This window comes from Amphibalanus amphitrite, unplaced genomic scaffold, assembly GCF_019059575.1.
Source record: "Amphibalanus amphitrite isolate SeventyFive unplaced genomic scaffold, NRLGWU_Aamphi_draft 000905F_arrow, whole genome shotgun sequence".
Taxonomy (NCBI): Eukaryota; Metazoa; Arthropoda; class Thecostraca; order Balanomorpha; family Balanidae; genus Amphibalanus; species Amphibalanus amphitrite.
In genome coordinates this window covers 1-17,036 of record NW_024882399.1, presented here as the reverse complement: position 1 = coordinate 17,036, position 17,036 = coordinate 1, and the positions used below count along the sequence as shown (strand labels likewise).

At 46.2% G+C, this 17,036-nt stretch overlaps 1 protein-coding gene across 1 annotated transcript; it reads right to left on the bottom strand.

Annotated features, from left to right (window-relative positions):
• Positions 1 to 1,264: 1,264 nt before the first annotated feature.
• LOC122367912 (39S ribosomal protein L4, mitochondrial-like) lies at positions 1,265 to 16,773 on the bottom strand (the record flags this gene model as incomplete). Its single annotated transcript, XM_043341440.1, has 5 exons — positions 1,265 to 1,734; positions 3,088 to 3,161; positions 15,355 to 15,575; positions 15,943 to 16,056; positions 16,636 to 16,773. Coding segments are annotated over 5 exons (693 nt in total), but the record flags the coding sequence as incomplete, so codon positions are not given.
• Between the last annotated feature and the right edge of the window lie 263 nt (positions 16,774 to 17,036).

Below are 17,036 nucleotides of genomic sequence, written 5' to 3'. Positions count from 1 at the left end.
ACATGACCTTGGTTACCTTCATGAAGCCTCATCAAATTATATTTATTATCAGTGTATTTTTGCATCAATCATCATTGTTTTCTAAGAGCCCGTGGTGAGTAAAATTGACCAGTCTCAGAACAAACAACGCCGATAATGAGCCTTATTAATTTTTACTCCTCCCCAATAAACAGTGGTCAAGAAACGATGGTGTAGTCTTACCTGCTTAAAAAGGGGCAGCGAAAAGTGGCATCATCTTCACCGAAACACTACCGTCCGACAGCTTTTTAACCCACCTATTGTTCCCACGGTACCTCGGTATCTCATCAAGAGGAAAGGGCATACCTAACCCACTCGCTTTGCGTCATCGCCCGCGATAGAAGCGATGTGATACCGTTTGACCTATCAAGAAAGGTGATTATAGCCCTTATCCGGAATTAATCTATGCCATAGTACACGGTAAATTAGCGCGGAACGTCGGCACTCACGTGTTTGGCCACGAGTTTCCGATCCGCTGAGCTTTGCGTTAGAAGAAAGGCTGACCAAAGCCCGTGACTTCCGGCTGGTGTATTCGCGAGTGCGGGCTATCCTTTTGTACAGCGAACGAGGTTTTACGGTGACCTATCTGAAGCCTTCAAAACATTACGTGTGTAACACCTCCGAATAAATGGGTCAGGAGGCGACAGGACCAGACAAATTGGATAACTGCAAAGGCGATTTCTCAGAATACTCAACGAGCAGTGACCGGGATGAATAAAGGCTCACAGAATGGTTCGCCAGCGACAAAGCGATATGAGCGTCCCGGTTCCTAGTATGTAGGTATGTTATGTAGGTACCTACAGTTGTACAGGTCCGGTCACCTTTTCATAGTGGGGCTAGTTACCTGAGGAACACGGCAAAGCAAAACATCGAACAAGGACCTGCGCGGCCACTATTGATGAAATTCGCGTGTACATACGCAGAAACACAATCAGTGATGGTAAGCAGAATTGGCGTCTACCGACTTCGTTCACTAAAACAGCTGTAATGCAAATAACCTTGCTATCCTCACAGTCTCATTTAAAAGTTCATTACAGTCTTGATACCAGTCACTGCTCACTGAACAGTGCACTGGATGTGGATAGGCTCCATCATTGGATCAGTATTCAGTGTTGAGGACAGACTGTTGGGACAGGTTGGGAGCTGTTGGGACAGACAAATATTTTCCAAAAATGGCACGTATGATTAAACATTACTGTTCTAAAATTACTTTTTCTTTTTATAAGTGAACACCACAGAACTCGAATGTAGACACAGCTTTGTATTTTTAGCCGAATGGGGAGCGAATACCAACATTTTACACTTCAGCACCCCATACGCTCCACAATCTTTCTCACACACACTTCGGGGATAAAAGATACAACAAATTCTTAGGACCTATGTCTGCAGCCCAGGCCACATTTATCAGGCGAGCCAGACCGTGCTGAAGTTACAACACAACCATGTTTCGCGGACAGAATCACCCAAACGCACTGCGGGAAGCCGCGCACCAGCAACTATTCACCTGCCACCTAGCGGCAGATTCATCAACCACACGTTACACATTCGCCACCGGGCGGCGCCAGCGGGCTCACCGAAGTAATGACGCGTCCGTGTGTTTGACAGCCATAGAATTATGGATGGAGAGTGCACGGAGGAGCCGCTCCTGTACTCTTTCCACAGCAGCAACCGTGAGAACCAGTGTATCGTGCTTCAGCATCGTAAACACATTCAGACCTGTTGAGAAAGCCGATCGTCAGAACCAGACAACCTATGATCCGCGGACTTCCGGACAACGAACTGCCGTCGAATAAGAATTTCCAACAATAAACTGGGTGTCGTCTCATATGATGTAGCTCAACGATTGCTGGATTATCGATATCGAGCAGACGGGGAAAAGAAGAAATCACCACCTCTGAGACAACGCTCAAACCTGGTTGCCGAGACCCATGGCTGTTAATGTCCCATCCCCAGTTCTAAATCGATTATTGTTCCACCCTTAGACGCCACATAGCACCTCTCATTAACATTTATAACCCATTCTCCAAACTAAATCCAGAAAACTAGCGGAATAAGCAAGCAAAGTCCTTTCTCATCCCGGCAAATAGCCTTCATCTTAATTACACCTTCTGGGTGTTCGTGCCAAATGATAGCAATTTGTATGCTGATTGCAATGACAATTACATTTTACGTTATAAACCCACTTATAAACCTGACGAAAGCATACTTATTCCATGATAAAGATGGCTATAATTAAGGCTTTTTGGCGCTCGGACTGCAGAAGTGATCGCGATTCGCGATTCGGAATCCAATAACTTCGCAAGTTAGTTATTTTATCTTATATTATTTTATTCTTATTTTTATTATTTGTTTTTTAGTATGCGTGTGTGGGACCACCAACCGCGCACCATGGGCGCTGGACAGTCCGATGATTGCCGCCGACTCCCACACCCTTGTCTTATGAGTTTTGTAACGATACGAGACAGTCGGGAATAGCCTTCACATTGCGGAGGCATTAGAATGTGCTGGGCGAAATATTGGCCGACAACAGAGGGCGGTAACAATATTATCTAGCACGTCCACGACACGCTTCATAAAGCAATGAAGCCAACGCGGAACATTTGTCTACAGATAATACGAAATTCGGCATCGACCAATCCTTGAGAATTGGAAGCCAATGAGCTCCAAGTTCATATTTTCTTATAAATGCCGAGGCGACTGAGCCCCTCCAATCTCCATCTATGAGCATCATCTGAGCAGCGCTGTGCTTGGACAGTCTTCAGAATTTAAATCAATAATTTTGATTTCACATGTGAAAGATAAACGGATTGCCGGGTAGCGAATGAGTTTTATCACTGAATAATTATTATTTCATATATATAGAAAGGGTGATGAATTATCATTTTCACAGCCGAAGGGACAATGTCTTTTTGGATACCTACTATAAATAATCGCTGTCTGCCATCGCTCGTCGTGTGCCCATTTCCTAGGACTGTGGCGGGGAGACTGGATGATCCTCGAGAGCTCTCACCAGTCGCCATAGGACGGTGAGAATGGGGACACTCACCATACACAGGAAGGGCTACTCACCATACACAGGTAGGAGGTTGTAGTGTGGCACCTGGTCGGCGGCTCTCACCAGATTTTCCGGCATCTCGTCAGTGCTGAAACACACAAATATAACAAAGGCCGGTCAATTACGGGCATTTATCGTAAGTGACAGCGAGTTTCATCGTCATGGATGATGGAACGCCAGGAAGTGACAACTGACAGGGTAGCCACAGACGGTGAAACAAAATCACGAAACAAGACATCAGCGTCAGCGTCTTCTAGATCTCAGGTCAGTGTGATTCGGGCCACAGCAAGTCGCAGACAGAAGAAGGAAGGGCGTGATGATAACTCACAGAATCACGAATAGTCACGGACAGTCACGGTAAGTAATAAACAGTCAACAAAAGTAGCGAACGTCGGCAGAAAGTCCATACGTGGCAATCATTGAAACATTTATTATGCATTCACACAGAAAACTACGCCAAATATGTACGTACATGCTAACAAACATCAATGCCTACCAGACCAGTTTTCGACGAGATAAAAAAAGGGTAGAGAACGAGCTTTCAATAAGTGTCACATACTTCGTGAAAACTTTCAAGGCAACAGTGCTTTCACGCCTAGAAGACGCTGACCGCATTACATGTAGGATTTTGTAGAAAGAGCGTTCTTGTTTTATTAAGAAAATAAAATACGGTAGACGGCAGTAATTCCCTACGACCGAGATCAAATACGCGTGAATCTGGTTTTTCTGAAGTTGGCTCTGTCACTTCAAAGTTCCGTGCCTTAACCCTCGCCCGCACATGGGGGGGGGGGGGGGTGGTTGCCACACCCCCCCCCAGGCAGTCTTTCTGCTCTGCACTCCACATTTTTAAAGCTAGACGGCTGATTTTTCGTATAGCTGCTCGTCTATCCTTTCTTGATGTCCACTGAAAATTTCAAGTTTCTGTGATTTTTGGTTTCGGAGATATGACCTTGTTTTTCAGGTCATGTCATGACCCAAATGGCCAATTCTCAACATTTTGCGTTTGCCATGGGCCTTGTGAGCTTTTGACACCCTGATTTCGGCCTTTTTTGCCAGTCTTACCTCCCACCTATCATGGAACATGTTGTTCGACGATGTACAGGGGTCAAGGTCAGGGTCAAGGTCAACCTAGGTCATCTAAGATAATTGCGTTTTAGGCAAGCTGAATTTACTTTTTGTGAAGTTTTTTGACTGCATTTTTGGTAAAAGCTTCTCAGATCATGATTTCATGTGATATGGACCCAAAAACAATCGGTGCACACATCAGTATACACACAGACACACACAGACATACAAACACATATAATTGACCTTGACCTAACTTGACCTGAAATGACCTCAGCAGCAAAATTCTGGTCGGATAGTGTGACAAAGAGGTTCTAGCTGGCTTGGCACCAGAAAACAGCATCGTCATCGGTATTTGATAAGCAGCGCACTTGATATCCAACGGTGACCCAAAACAGCAACATTTTTTAGTTTGACCTGACCTGGAAGGTCAATGACTGACCTGAGAAGGTAAAACTGGGTATCATTGGATTCGTCTCTTCCCAAAGAATCTTTTTGGTCTTTACTGCTAAGCTCTATCTCCAACAGGAACGAAATGGCGCGGGGGGGTGGCAACCACCCCCCCCCCCCCATGTGCGTTCTAGGATGGGAAAATGGCATGTGCGGGCGAGGGTTAATATCATAAAGCATAGGTAAAAATTAAAAAAAGCATAGGTACCATTAGCTGCCCACTCAACAACAACAAAATGGCACAAGTGAAATAAATATAAAAATAGGCTGTTGAAAACAATCATTAGAAAGGCCACTTAAGCCAGGGTGTGTGCCACACTGCCTACGGTAAACGTTCACTGATTTCTATGTGCAGCTGTGCTGGTATGGCTGGTGACCGCTCAATGACAAAATAACCAGCCATCATCTGCCTACCGCTACAAAAACACTACTTAGGTATCCGCTGCGTTAAGGGCAGACCTATAACATCGTTCCGGATAAGCGTACCAAAAATCGAGATATCAATGCACATTGCACATTGTGAATACCATTCTGTACAGTGTACACTGTACAGTCGCCTCGCAAGTCGCAACCAGTCTGACGTTTGGTCAGGACCTTGGAGAAAACAATGGGATGTCAGCCGGCATACCAATGATTAAAGTGGGAATGCAGCACGGTGTTGCCACGAAAATTTCGCATTGGGATTGAACACCGGGCTGGTCTTGTCTGAATTCAAAGCCGCCAAAAAATGAGCCTTCAAGCGCAATGCGAAATCAAAGGGATCATCAGCAGAATCTACGTCTACTTACAACTTTCAATGCAGCCGTCCCAAGCGCCGGGACCCCAGGGCTCAGTTCCAGCGCATGGCGCATGGCGCTACCTGACACCGTATTGGCGCTGGGTTTCTATGGAGGCGTAAGCAAAAATGGCCAATTCTGCTTACATTTCTGTGAAAACCGAGCGCCAATGCCGGTAGTGTCATGTAGCGTCAATACGCTGAAACAGACAGGGGCCGGGCAACGGCCAATGCTCGGGGCGGCCTACGACCAAACTTTCGTCAGCCCGAATGGTCAAGAGCCACGCGAGGCACTTGCTAGTACTAGTTTGTCCCAGTGCTACTTGTTCTGGTGCCCCATCTGCCAGTTCAGTCCCATGCGTGCCCTGACTCCTCAGAAGCGAGTGCTGTAGTGAGCGTCACGTTTGCAGCTGAAACCTTGTCACAACGCGATACGGGCAACGGAAGTTCCACCGCGGCTCCTGCCAGCACTGCCTGTCCCCGACCAAACTTATCCGATCGAAGAGGACCTGTCCCAACGGAACAGCAGGAACTGGGACAGATGCCAGCGACAAACCGACGTACTCGTCCACCCATAATACGACTAGGAGGTCACCCAAAACCAGCCCGGAGGTCGTCAATATGGCAACAGGCTTCTGCTTGATCGAGTAAATGCATAAAGCATACCCCCGTTTTTCGTAATTAGGCTGTCTGGTTGCATTATTTCGAAAACCGAACGAAAAAAAGCAGAACAATAATGCAACAACCTCAATTGAGTAGGTAACAGATTTTTCTACGTTAATCAAGAAACGGTCGAATAAAATCTACCATAGAATAACGAATAAGTAGTCGACACCTTCAAGGCAAGTTGGCATCCATAAATTAGGGCAAATCAAACATTAAATCAGCGCACTACCGAAAGAGCAATAACAGCATAGCCGTGCAAAAACAGAGGATCTTGGTTGTTGACTTCATTAGTTGATGGAACCTAATACAACATACCAGCGACAACGACCTTCACCTGGCAACAGACGGTCTACTAAAATTATTTCATACGTCACAGGAACAAGTTCAAAAGCTTCAAATCTAATCAGAGACCTATAGTTGTCTCCGATACAATACCAAGAACAGGGGCCTTGCTACTGTGCAATCACTAACTGTGGCACTGAGGTGCACTGAGGAATTGGCGAACTGTTACAAAGAGTGGTCTGCGATCAAACAGCTATTCCAGTGCAGAGAACCCCGGGGGAGCCGTAAAGATCCCCAGCGTTGCCCGCTGAGGAGCGGAGTACTTTATTCGGGCGACTCACGTCACAATTCATCTTATCAGCATCCGGACAAAGGTAAATAAAAAAATAAACTGATGACATTTGCGAAGTGCTCCTGGAAAACATAAACGTCGTCGGTTCAACGGCACACAACGATCAAAGGGGATCTGAGCCAGACGCTACATCCAAATTCGAACCTAAAAAATATAGCAAAATGTACGTTTCAAGTCCCATATAAAATAAACAAGTACGCCAATTAAATAATAGGAGATCTGAATGAGGCCTCTATTTGACAGACCTAAATCGGGTTTCAGCAAATTTACATTGTTGAATACCTTCATGAAGCTTCATTTGTTCCTTCAGTATATTTAGAAAGGAATGAAAAAATAATTTTCGGTGAGCCAGGCCAAATTAGACCAAAAGTTTAAAAAATGCATGGAAAGTGCATAATAAAGCAGCCGTGACACTTCTGGAAACAATGAGCAGATGTTGAGTCTCTCATAATAGTAGATGCGGGTACAATTAGTATCCAAATAATATTTAACATGTATGGCTTTCAACGCCCATTTCCGGACCGCCAAGCTGAGTCATTTATCAGTTTTAGCTTGCAGCTGCTACTAGCTCCTCTCCCTTAGACAAGGCAAATGAGGCCCATCACTCGGAACTGTACGCACATGCCGAGTTATAAATGTGTGGGCAGAAAGCACATTTAAATCTAAGGGTATTTGGCTGACTATCGTGCCACCTGCCCACTCACAAGGTCGACCCCCCCCCCCTCCTCCTCCCCTCCCCCCGCCACCGCAGGGCTGAAATCCTGTCTCATACAAGTCCCAATACTTTGACTTAAAATCGATGGCGACAAAGTTTGACAGCAAAGGCTGTTTTCTGCTTGGCCTTCGTTACCCGGGATACGACAGTCGACACTTTCAGGAAGTTGAGTCCTTCAAACTTCACAGGCATAAAACCGGTGAATAAACCGACAACAAAAAACGACAGACCAAAGTTCGTATACTCCAGTCTACTCATTTTGTTATCACAACAACTTAAGCCAGTGGAGCAGGCACCAATTTTCGCAGAAGTCGGGGATGTCTACAGGGAAGGCTTGAAGGTGCTGCTAAAGACGAAAGACCAGGAAGGCCTCACATTGATGCATCAGCCTCACTAAGCCCTATTCCACTGACTTTTTAAGAAGTGGACTGTGAAGTCATAAGCACAGCTCATAGTTCATCCATATTCCTAGACAGGGCCTGTTTTCTGTTACTACGGCCATCCGCCATCTATTTTATGTCATTAAGGAAATGACGTGTGAAGCTACGAGTTCAATTATTATCTCTACTACACTTTCCACAATAGCATTAACTTGTGTACCAACATGTGCCGTTTGCTGGCGCAAGACAATATCTATTTACCTTAAGTATTGTCGCGGAGGCGCGGAAGGAGAGACGACTGAGCGGGCCGAGACTTGTATTCCAACTGTGGTTCAGGTTCTGATTCGCCAGTGCCTGTGCGTTATATGCAGGGTGGTTGCACAATGAAGGACCGGTCCGCCGACCCGCCGGGTCGGTGGACGGTGCCGACACGTGGGGAAAGTGACGGCTATTTCTATGTAACAAAGCTTGAACGTGTACTCTCTTTATCATGATATGGAAGAAGGGAATCGGTCCCACATTATCTTCCCTCCCCCAGGGAAACGTAGGGAACCGAAGCGATCATAACAAAGAGAGGAAACGTGTAGCTGACGGAGAAAGAAATTTCCATATGAGCGTATCACAAAATGGTATGAACAGATAAGTAAGTTTCGTGACAATTACACCTACTACCGGGCGATCCCTCCGCACTCTTGGCGGGGACCGTCCCTGGGCATCTATGGCCCTCGGCATCTCTGGCCGAATATCAACACAATATAAATTCAGTGAATTGACGACGATTAACGTATTTGAATGTTCATACCGTTGAGAGCAGACTCTTTTTACGTTTACTAGTGTCAAAATGACACGGCAAAGTGCAGGCAAAAATTAAATGCACTTGCAATTTCTCCGTAAATTTTGGGGTGAGCAACCACATTGAAGCACAACAAACGACAGAACACTGACGAAAACGGATAATGAAACAGTACGGTTTTTGAAACACATCGAAGTTAAAACAAATTTCACAGCACAATTTCACTGTCACTTTTTGACGAAAATACAGCAAAAGTTCATAATGGGTGGATTTTCTTGATTTTGGGTGTCAATTTGTCTTGAATTTAGCGCTGATATTTTTTTCTCTTCTCTTCTCTCCTCCGATCTTGAGTCCTTCAGCGAGGTGGTGTCCATCACTCGATGATGCTGAGGAGGACGGCGCGGGCTGATGAGCCGTGCGCTGTCGGCGGGCTCCGTAGTAGTCCAGGGCAGCTGATGACGTTGCCGCAGGGCAGATGGTATTGCCGGGCAGAGCTACTCACTGGAGACGGTGATGTCGGACGATGACGAGTCCAGGATGGTCAGCTCCCTAGTCGATGACGTGACGTAGGGGCGATACACTGTCACGGAGCACGGACTAACCAGTCTGCGATGTCAGTGCAGATGTAGAGGCTGGGGTCCGTGTTGAGGGGCACAAGTCCCCTCGACCGCCGCTGCCACCATTGTCGCGGAGGCGCGGAAGGAGAGACGACTGAGCGGGCCGAGACTTGTATTCCAACTGTGGTTCAGGTTCTGATTCGCCAGTGCCTGTGCGTTATATGCAGGGTGGTTGCACAATGAAGGACCGGTCCGCCGACCCGCCGGGTCGGTGGACGGTGCCGACACGTGGGGAAAGTGACGGCTATTTCTATGTAACAAAGCTTGAACGTGTACTCTCTTTATCATGATATGGAAGAAGGGAATCGGTCCCACAGTATTTACCTTAAGTAAAGGTCATTAGATACCCTTTCGAGTAATAAGACCCTTTACTCAAGAGGCGCCTCCTCCTCTTCTGATGAAGACGAGTTGGCTGCCATGCTTGTTGTCGCCATAAAATGACGACCACTGTTGTTAGTGACAGTAGCTACTGTTGTTAATACGATGAGTAGCCACTCTTGAGCATTAGTAGGAGAAGTTGTAGTTAAACTTGTCGGGGTGGTCCTTCCATTCTTTCCCAAGTCTGAACTTAAAAACATCGACATTTGGTGCTTCAATAGTGTTCCTAGACAGCTTGTTCCACGCCCGAGTCACTCGTGCCGCGAAGAAGGCTTTCCTAGGTCCCAACTGATGCTGAACCTGCAGCTTTTGACCATGACTTCGGGTGGTACGGCTAAGAGAGTTCTTGAACATGCTGTTGCGACAACACGAGCACTCTCTTTGGTAGTTCACCGTGTCGAAGCCTTTCACTGTCAATGTTTGCAAAGGTATGTTTGATGACTCCGAGAATTCTATTGGCCTTGTTAACCTGGTTCATGACATGTTTTGAGAATGATAGTTTCTTGTCAATAGTAACTCCTAGGTCTTTTTCTTCACTGACTGCTTCCAGAGTGTGATTGTCTCCGTCTATAGTAGTCATAGTATATTCTTTTTCAGGATTAGTTGATCCTAGATGCATGACCTTGCACTTCAGTGGATGGAATAGCATCTGCATTGTTCTTGCCCAATCCTGTATAGAGTTTATGTCTTCTTGTAAGCCATTTGAATCATCAGACTCGTTGACGACTTGATAGACTTTCGTATCGTCGGCAAACATGGAAATGAAACAATTTAACAGGTCGGGAATGTCACAAACAAACATAGAGAACAAGAGAGGTCCAAGGACTGAGCCCTGTGGCACCCCGCTCGTTACATTCCCCCAATCTGAGAGCGATCCATTTACTTTCACCCTCTGCTGTCTGCCAGTGAGGAAGCTCCTTATCCATCGGCATGTTACGTCATCGACTCCCAGAGCCTTGACCTGGGCCAGAAGCCGTTCATGGGGCACAGTGTCGAAGGCTTTGGCATAGTCTAAAAATACAACATCCACAGGTAACTTGTGACTAAGCGCTTCTGTCCAAACATCAAGTGCTTCCAGTAGGTTTGTGACCGTGGATTTTCCCGTGATGAAGCCATGCTGTTGATGAGCGATAAAGTTATTTGCCTTCAGGTGAGTAATGATGTCTTCGCCAATTATCCTCTCCAAAAGCTTACATAGTATTGATGTCAATGAAACTGGTCGGTAATTTGCAGGATCACTTTTGTCACCCTTCTTAAAGATCGGTGTGACGATCGCCAGCTTCCACTGCAGGGGAATTTCCCCAGTTTCAACGCTTTTTCTAAATAATGCCGTGATAGGTGGCGCAAGCTGGTCCGCAAGTTCCTGTAATACACGAGGGTGTAACTTGTCCGGGCCTGGTGATTTATCGACCTTAAGTGTCTTCAACATGGCATTAACTCTCTGAACAGTTATTGTAACTTCCATCTCTGACTCCAAGGGCTTCGATGCTATTGTTGGAATTGATGATACGTCCTCCTTTGTAAACACGCTCGCGTATTGCTGGTTCAATATGTCAGCTTTGTGCTTGTCATTACTCGTGAGTTCTCCATTAGCACTGCGTAAGTCAGATACACCGCATCTCGACTTCCTACGGCGGTTGACGTAGTTCCAAAACACTTTATGGTTACCTTTTACTTCTTTAGCCAGTTTCGACTCAAATTCCCGCCTTGCTTTCCTTGTCGCGTGAGTAGCTTCGTTTCTTGCCTTAACATAGCTCTGGTAATCAGAGACATCTTTAGTGTTCAAAAAACGAATCCAGGCGTGCTGTTTCTTCTTCACCATTCCCAGAGCATTTCGATTCATCCAGAGGGGATATCCCCTTTTCGATTTTTTGTTAGGATCAACCTTGGGCACATGCTCTTCTATCAGATCCGCGATCGTTTGTTCAAGTTTATCTGCCATCTCCTGCACAGATTTACCTTCAAACAATCCTTGCCAATCCATGTTAAGTGCTTCCCTCATATCTTCATAATTGGCTTTATGGTAGTTCAGCACCGCACTCTTTCTTGCTGGAGCCTTTGGTGCAAACGACATAACAAATGAGATGCTGACATGGTCGCTTGCTCCAACCGGGTCACCAATGCTGAGTTGCTCAACCAACTCCCGCTCATTTGTAAATAGTAGGTCGTCGAGAGTAGCTCGCTGTCCATCCCTGTATCTTGTTGGCTCCGTTATATGTTGTAGAAGGTAGGTGTCGTGTATGCATTCTATAAACTTCCGGGCTGGGCTGTTCTGGCTGACACCCTCTGGAACTTCGGGGTCCGGGGTCCAAAATATTTCTGGGTGGTTGAAGTCCCCAACTATGACTTTGTGGGAATGATTTGAGGATGCCGCCCAACCAAACATTTTGTGGAGATCATGATCCAAAGGAATAGCTCTATTTGGTGACCCACTTCTATAGATCACCCCAACGAGCATACTGACCCCAGCCTGGGCACCAATTGAAATCCAGGTACAATCTTGAAAGTTGCCGCCCACCGTAGGATACACTTGCTTGGCCAGTAAGTTTTTCTTGACGTAAATTCCCGTACCCCTTGTACCTTCGGCAGAAAATTTGCTAGTAAAAAGGTCATACCCAGGCACTTCCATAACAGTATGTTCAAGTATCAATCCAACTTTGGGCTTCATTTCTGATAACGCAAGAACATCGTAGTCCTCAAGTGCAATGAGTGCCAAAATAGAGTCGTATTTACTCATGATAGAATTATCGATGTTCGCATAAAACACTTTTAACGCACTTGAATGTGCTGGGGGCCCGGTTGTTTTCGTGCCATCTTGGATGTTTAGCTTTGCAGTGATGGAACCATGACCACTTCGTTCCGTTTTATCATCCATTTCTTTTCTGGGAAAGCTAGGCGTTTTTCCTGCAATAGTGCTCGCAAGTTTTTTGAAGCCTCAAGTTGGCATTTTGTAAGATCTGGACGGATATATACACTAGTATATGTTTCATCACGGCTTGTTCGCAGATCCTTCGCTTTAGCCAAGATCAGCTTCTTTTCACTCAGTGCCTCGAGTTTCACTCTAAGTATTCTGGAGCCTGTGTCTTTCATCTTTCCAAGTCTTGTGGCTTCCTGTAACTTCACAGATAACTTGAACTCAGACTTGATCATTTCTTTGAATGCTGCAATGTCTCCCTCGCTGCTGCCGGTCTCGGGGAGGTTGAAAACAACCAAGTTTAGTTTTCTGTTTTCAATGTCTTCTAGTTCAGTCAGTCCTTTCTTCAGGGCTCTGGTATCGGTTGTGTCCTTTACTAGGCTTGACTTTACAGTCACGGCCAGTTCCTCCAGTCTGGTTTCCAATGCTGACATGTTTGCTCTTGCTGCTTGAGCATAGCTTGGACTGCTCATCTCCGCTGATGCCGACCCACAGCTTTGCTCCACTTGTTTCAATCTTTTTTCCAGCTTTACTTGGAGGGCAGCTTGAGTAACACTGGAACTGACCTCGATGGCGTTGATTCTATCCTGCAGCTCTTTTTGACACGCTTCAAGCTTCTGGCTAGTCTGTGAAATATTAGCTTTCAATGCGGCAATCTCAGCACAGTTCTGCTCGCATGTAGATGCGAGGCTTTTGAGGTCGGCTTTGATCGACAGCTGCTCTCGCTTCATCGCTATGATCTCGAGTCTCAGCTGCTTAGCTCCTTCCTTGCACGCCCGACAGAACCATGCACAACTGTCTGCCTCGTCCCCAAGGGCTTCGTACAGTTTGTCCGATACTCCTTGGCAAACAACATGGTATCTTAACAAGCACACCTCACACTCCAGTGATCGGTCTTTGGCGCCCATTTCCATCTGACAAGAGCCACATAAGTTTGAGGCATTGTTTACCTTTGCAGCCTTTTCATTTTGTCATTCATTTTCTTGTTCCTTTTTCTTTTTCCTGCAATGATCCATTCGCTGCTTTTTGGGTCATAGCCTTCGACAAAGCAATCCGAGTCGTCGTCCGTAGAATTGTGCATAATGCCTTGACGCAATCGCTATAGTCTGTTTTTCGTATCTTCTACCTTCACTCAAAGATGTTTTGCCCCTCCAGCACGTTTTTAGGGTATAGTTTTCAAATCTTGACCGCATGACCCACCACTCACTGCAAGAGTTTGTTGCTCGTGTTGGAGTTCGCCTTCGCTGCGCAGATAAAATCGGAAAAGAAACCTTTAAGCTAGAATATCAGTATAGAGTATAGAGTATAGAAAAGCTTAAAGCTTGCACTTCCTTTTTTCATTGGGTAAAAGAAGCTAAATGTTTTTTATGTTCTGCCATATTTTTTTTCAAATGCTTTATTTATGCTTTGCTTTATTTACGTTGCGATAACTTTTACACCGACGAATAACAAAATTGTCTTGGCCCACGCCCGCTTGGGGGTCCCCAGGCAGATTTGCTTCATCTTACAGTTTTCCTATCTGCCTCACGCGATCATCCCGAAAAGTAAGAAAGATGCGAAGGCGCGGGCAAGAATCGATAGCTCTCAACAATTGCTTTCAGCAGTATACGTATATAGTATATACCGCATTTTGCTGAGGTCAATAGTGAAGGCCACTGAGTCATAAATTTAAAAAACTCCCGAGCTCAGCATGTTTGGACAAATCTGACCAAACATTGTCAACCGATTGAACTACAGCGCCGTCGAAACATTTTTAGTTCTAGTAACTTATACGGCCTTGGTTCTAGTAGCTATTAGGTATTGTCGAAAGCTGCTTGTGATCTTTATCATCTGACATGACTTTTTGACCACTGGCAATCACCAGCGCCTTAGGGCTTATATTATGATACACAAATGCAGGTAATAACAACAATAACACCCACGTATGCATTTTTCGTATTATATTGCGCTGAAAGCATGACGGAGTTGAACTGTGCCACCACCGTCGGTGTTTCTCCGCGCCTTCAACACTTTTCGTTCTGGTATCCAAGGAAGTAAATTCGTTATTCTGGCGATATTCGTTGGTTGTGCTCCTTCTTCACCGCCTTATTTCAGTCACCTAACCCACATTTCTTTTGCTTTGAAACGTTGAAAGAAAACGTTACGATCATTTTGTCTTGTCTGAGACCAAGGCCATTGCCCTTCTGTTGTTTGAAAACATAATTAAATTAGAAAGGGATAATTTTGCCAGAATGAAAATATGATGACACGTTTTTATGCAAATGCATTTCACTTGACAAAGAACATTGCATTTTGATTAACAAGACAGGCCAAGGGGACAGACGTTCGATCTTGCGTTCGAGATAAAAATTGACTTTGCAGCGGTGTTGATTTAATTAGATGTTCGCTGGAGCACGTGATTAGAGAGTTTACCGTCTTTGAGTGAAGGTAGAAGATACGAAAAACAGACTATAGTCGCTTTTTAGTACCTACCTAAATCCTGCGATTCCTAGATCCTAACTTATAAAGCACGTGCCACCAGAGAAAAAATCAAGGGAAGTTGACATTGATGGAGCCGAGATACTTTCCAAAAAATTAAGGAAAATAATCCTTTTTTTAAACGACTATAGTAGTCCTACACGTACTTTCTGAGAAACATTTACACACCAGAAATAATATACGATAAAATGTGAACATTTTAATACATATTTCACAGCATTATCTGAGCTGTTTACGGTAAATAAACTAAAATAGTGGAGCACTTTGAAACACGTCCGACTATTCCAAACGCCGTTTACCTCTATGCAGTATGCATCCCTCGCACTCTACTCTCTTTGCCTCAAACAAGTTCTCCCTCCTCTCCCTTCTTCCCTTCACCACCCACTGCCCAGAGTCCATAAAACCACAGAACTCACTCATCAACGAAGAGCACGCTGGGCCCCCAGTAGCGGCGCTCGACCAGCTCCTGCAGGAGGCCCGGGTCGGCAGAGGGCAGCTCCAGGTCCCGCACCACGTGCAGGTCATTCTGCGCCAGCTTGACGCTCAGTGTGGCGCACAGGCCGCCGACGCGGGCGCTGTGAGATAGCATGTAGAAGTGTGTCTTGGGTCCGCGCGGCCCGTGGGACACGCCGCCACCCTGCCCGGAGAGGAGGAGGGGGGGGGGGGGTCAGACGGGTCATCGGGACAGGAGCTCCGCCACCGAGGGTCGCTGGGGTCCGCCCACCCCCCATAATTTTGCTTTCGTAATGCCAACCAAAATGTAGAAAGTAGTACATTTTGGGTCGAACCATCAATCCTGAGAATAAGGCGGAGCCTCTAAAGTCACGACAAAAGAGTTATTAAGTCATTGGGTCTTCCCGTTAAAAAAAAAAAAACTGGATATACGAACGAAGCCAGAAAAATATGCAGTCTAGCAGTCTCTTTCCAGATATACTATGCACACAACTCCCACCCGAGCGACCTCCCCTTCCCCCTCCCCACCCCGATCCACGGTCGCTGCTCACCTTCCAGAGGGGTGACCGGATGCTGCCGGCGCGAGCTCTGCCGCCTCCCTTCTGCGGATGGGGCTTCCGACCACCGCCCCGCACCTCGGCTCGGGTCTTCGTGGCCGCGTAGTCCTGCGGAGGAGCGCGCACGAGTGGTGGGCACAAATCCCACAGGCAGGACGGCGGTACACATCAGACAATAGTTGACAACGGGATTCTTACTTGTTGGGTTTGCAATGGAAAAGTTCATATGCATAACGAAGAGACATCACAATGTATCAATTGCAGAGAACTCCGTTGTGCTGACGTGAAATAATGATAAGTGTGGCCGTGAATGAATAGGAAAATATGAATTAATGTATCAGTAACACGAATGACGAAAGGCGTAGCACTAAACAAACGCGTCAATCAAAAAAGATGAGCGCGGCGTTCCCTTACCGTTCTCGTAAGCTTTCCATTCAGAAACACCCCACATAAATGCAACCTAATGTACACCGACATCCAGCAGACTAACGTCAGGTCTAACTCCACTGACAGGAAACATTACATGTCTCTTCAGTCCATTACACAAGGCATCAGAGACTGTCATCCGGTCTCCGACAATACCCTCCCACCTGACCGAGCGCACCGGTTTTTAATTCACCTCCCCACCGCGGCAGTGATAGAGGGAGCGCGCTGTCCGCCGGTCGCCACTAAACGATCCGCACTCACCACCTGACGGTACATGCGCTGCCAGCGCACGTTGTCGTGGATCAGGTGCAGCTTGGGGAAGGCGGCAAACACCTCTGGGTGCAGCTCCAGCAGACCGAGCTTACGCTCATCGGCAGAGTCCATGTTCTCGACCCAAACCTGGCGGTATAGGAAGACGACAGTGAGGGTAGGTACGGGCGGGAGGGTTGGTGCACACGGAGAGACTGAGTTATAACTAGACGCGAAAAAAAGAACGGAGCGTGGTCATGGCTAGAGGGATGGGAGATGTCAAAATACCAAACAAGGGCATATGAAAATATAAGAAACTTGTTCACCATCACTGGCGAAAGGAAGCTCCACAACAGAATACCACTTCAGCTGTGAGAGCAGTTTAATACGAATAGACTTAAAAATTATCGGAA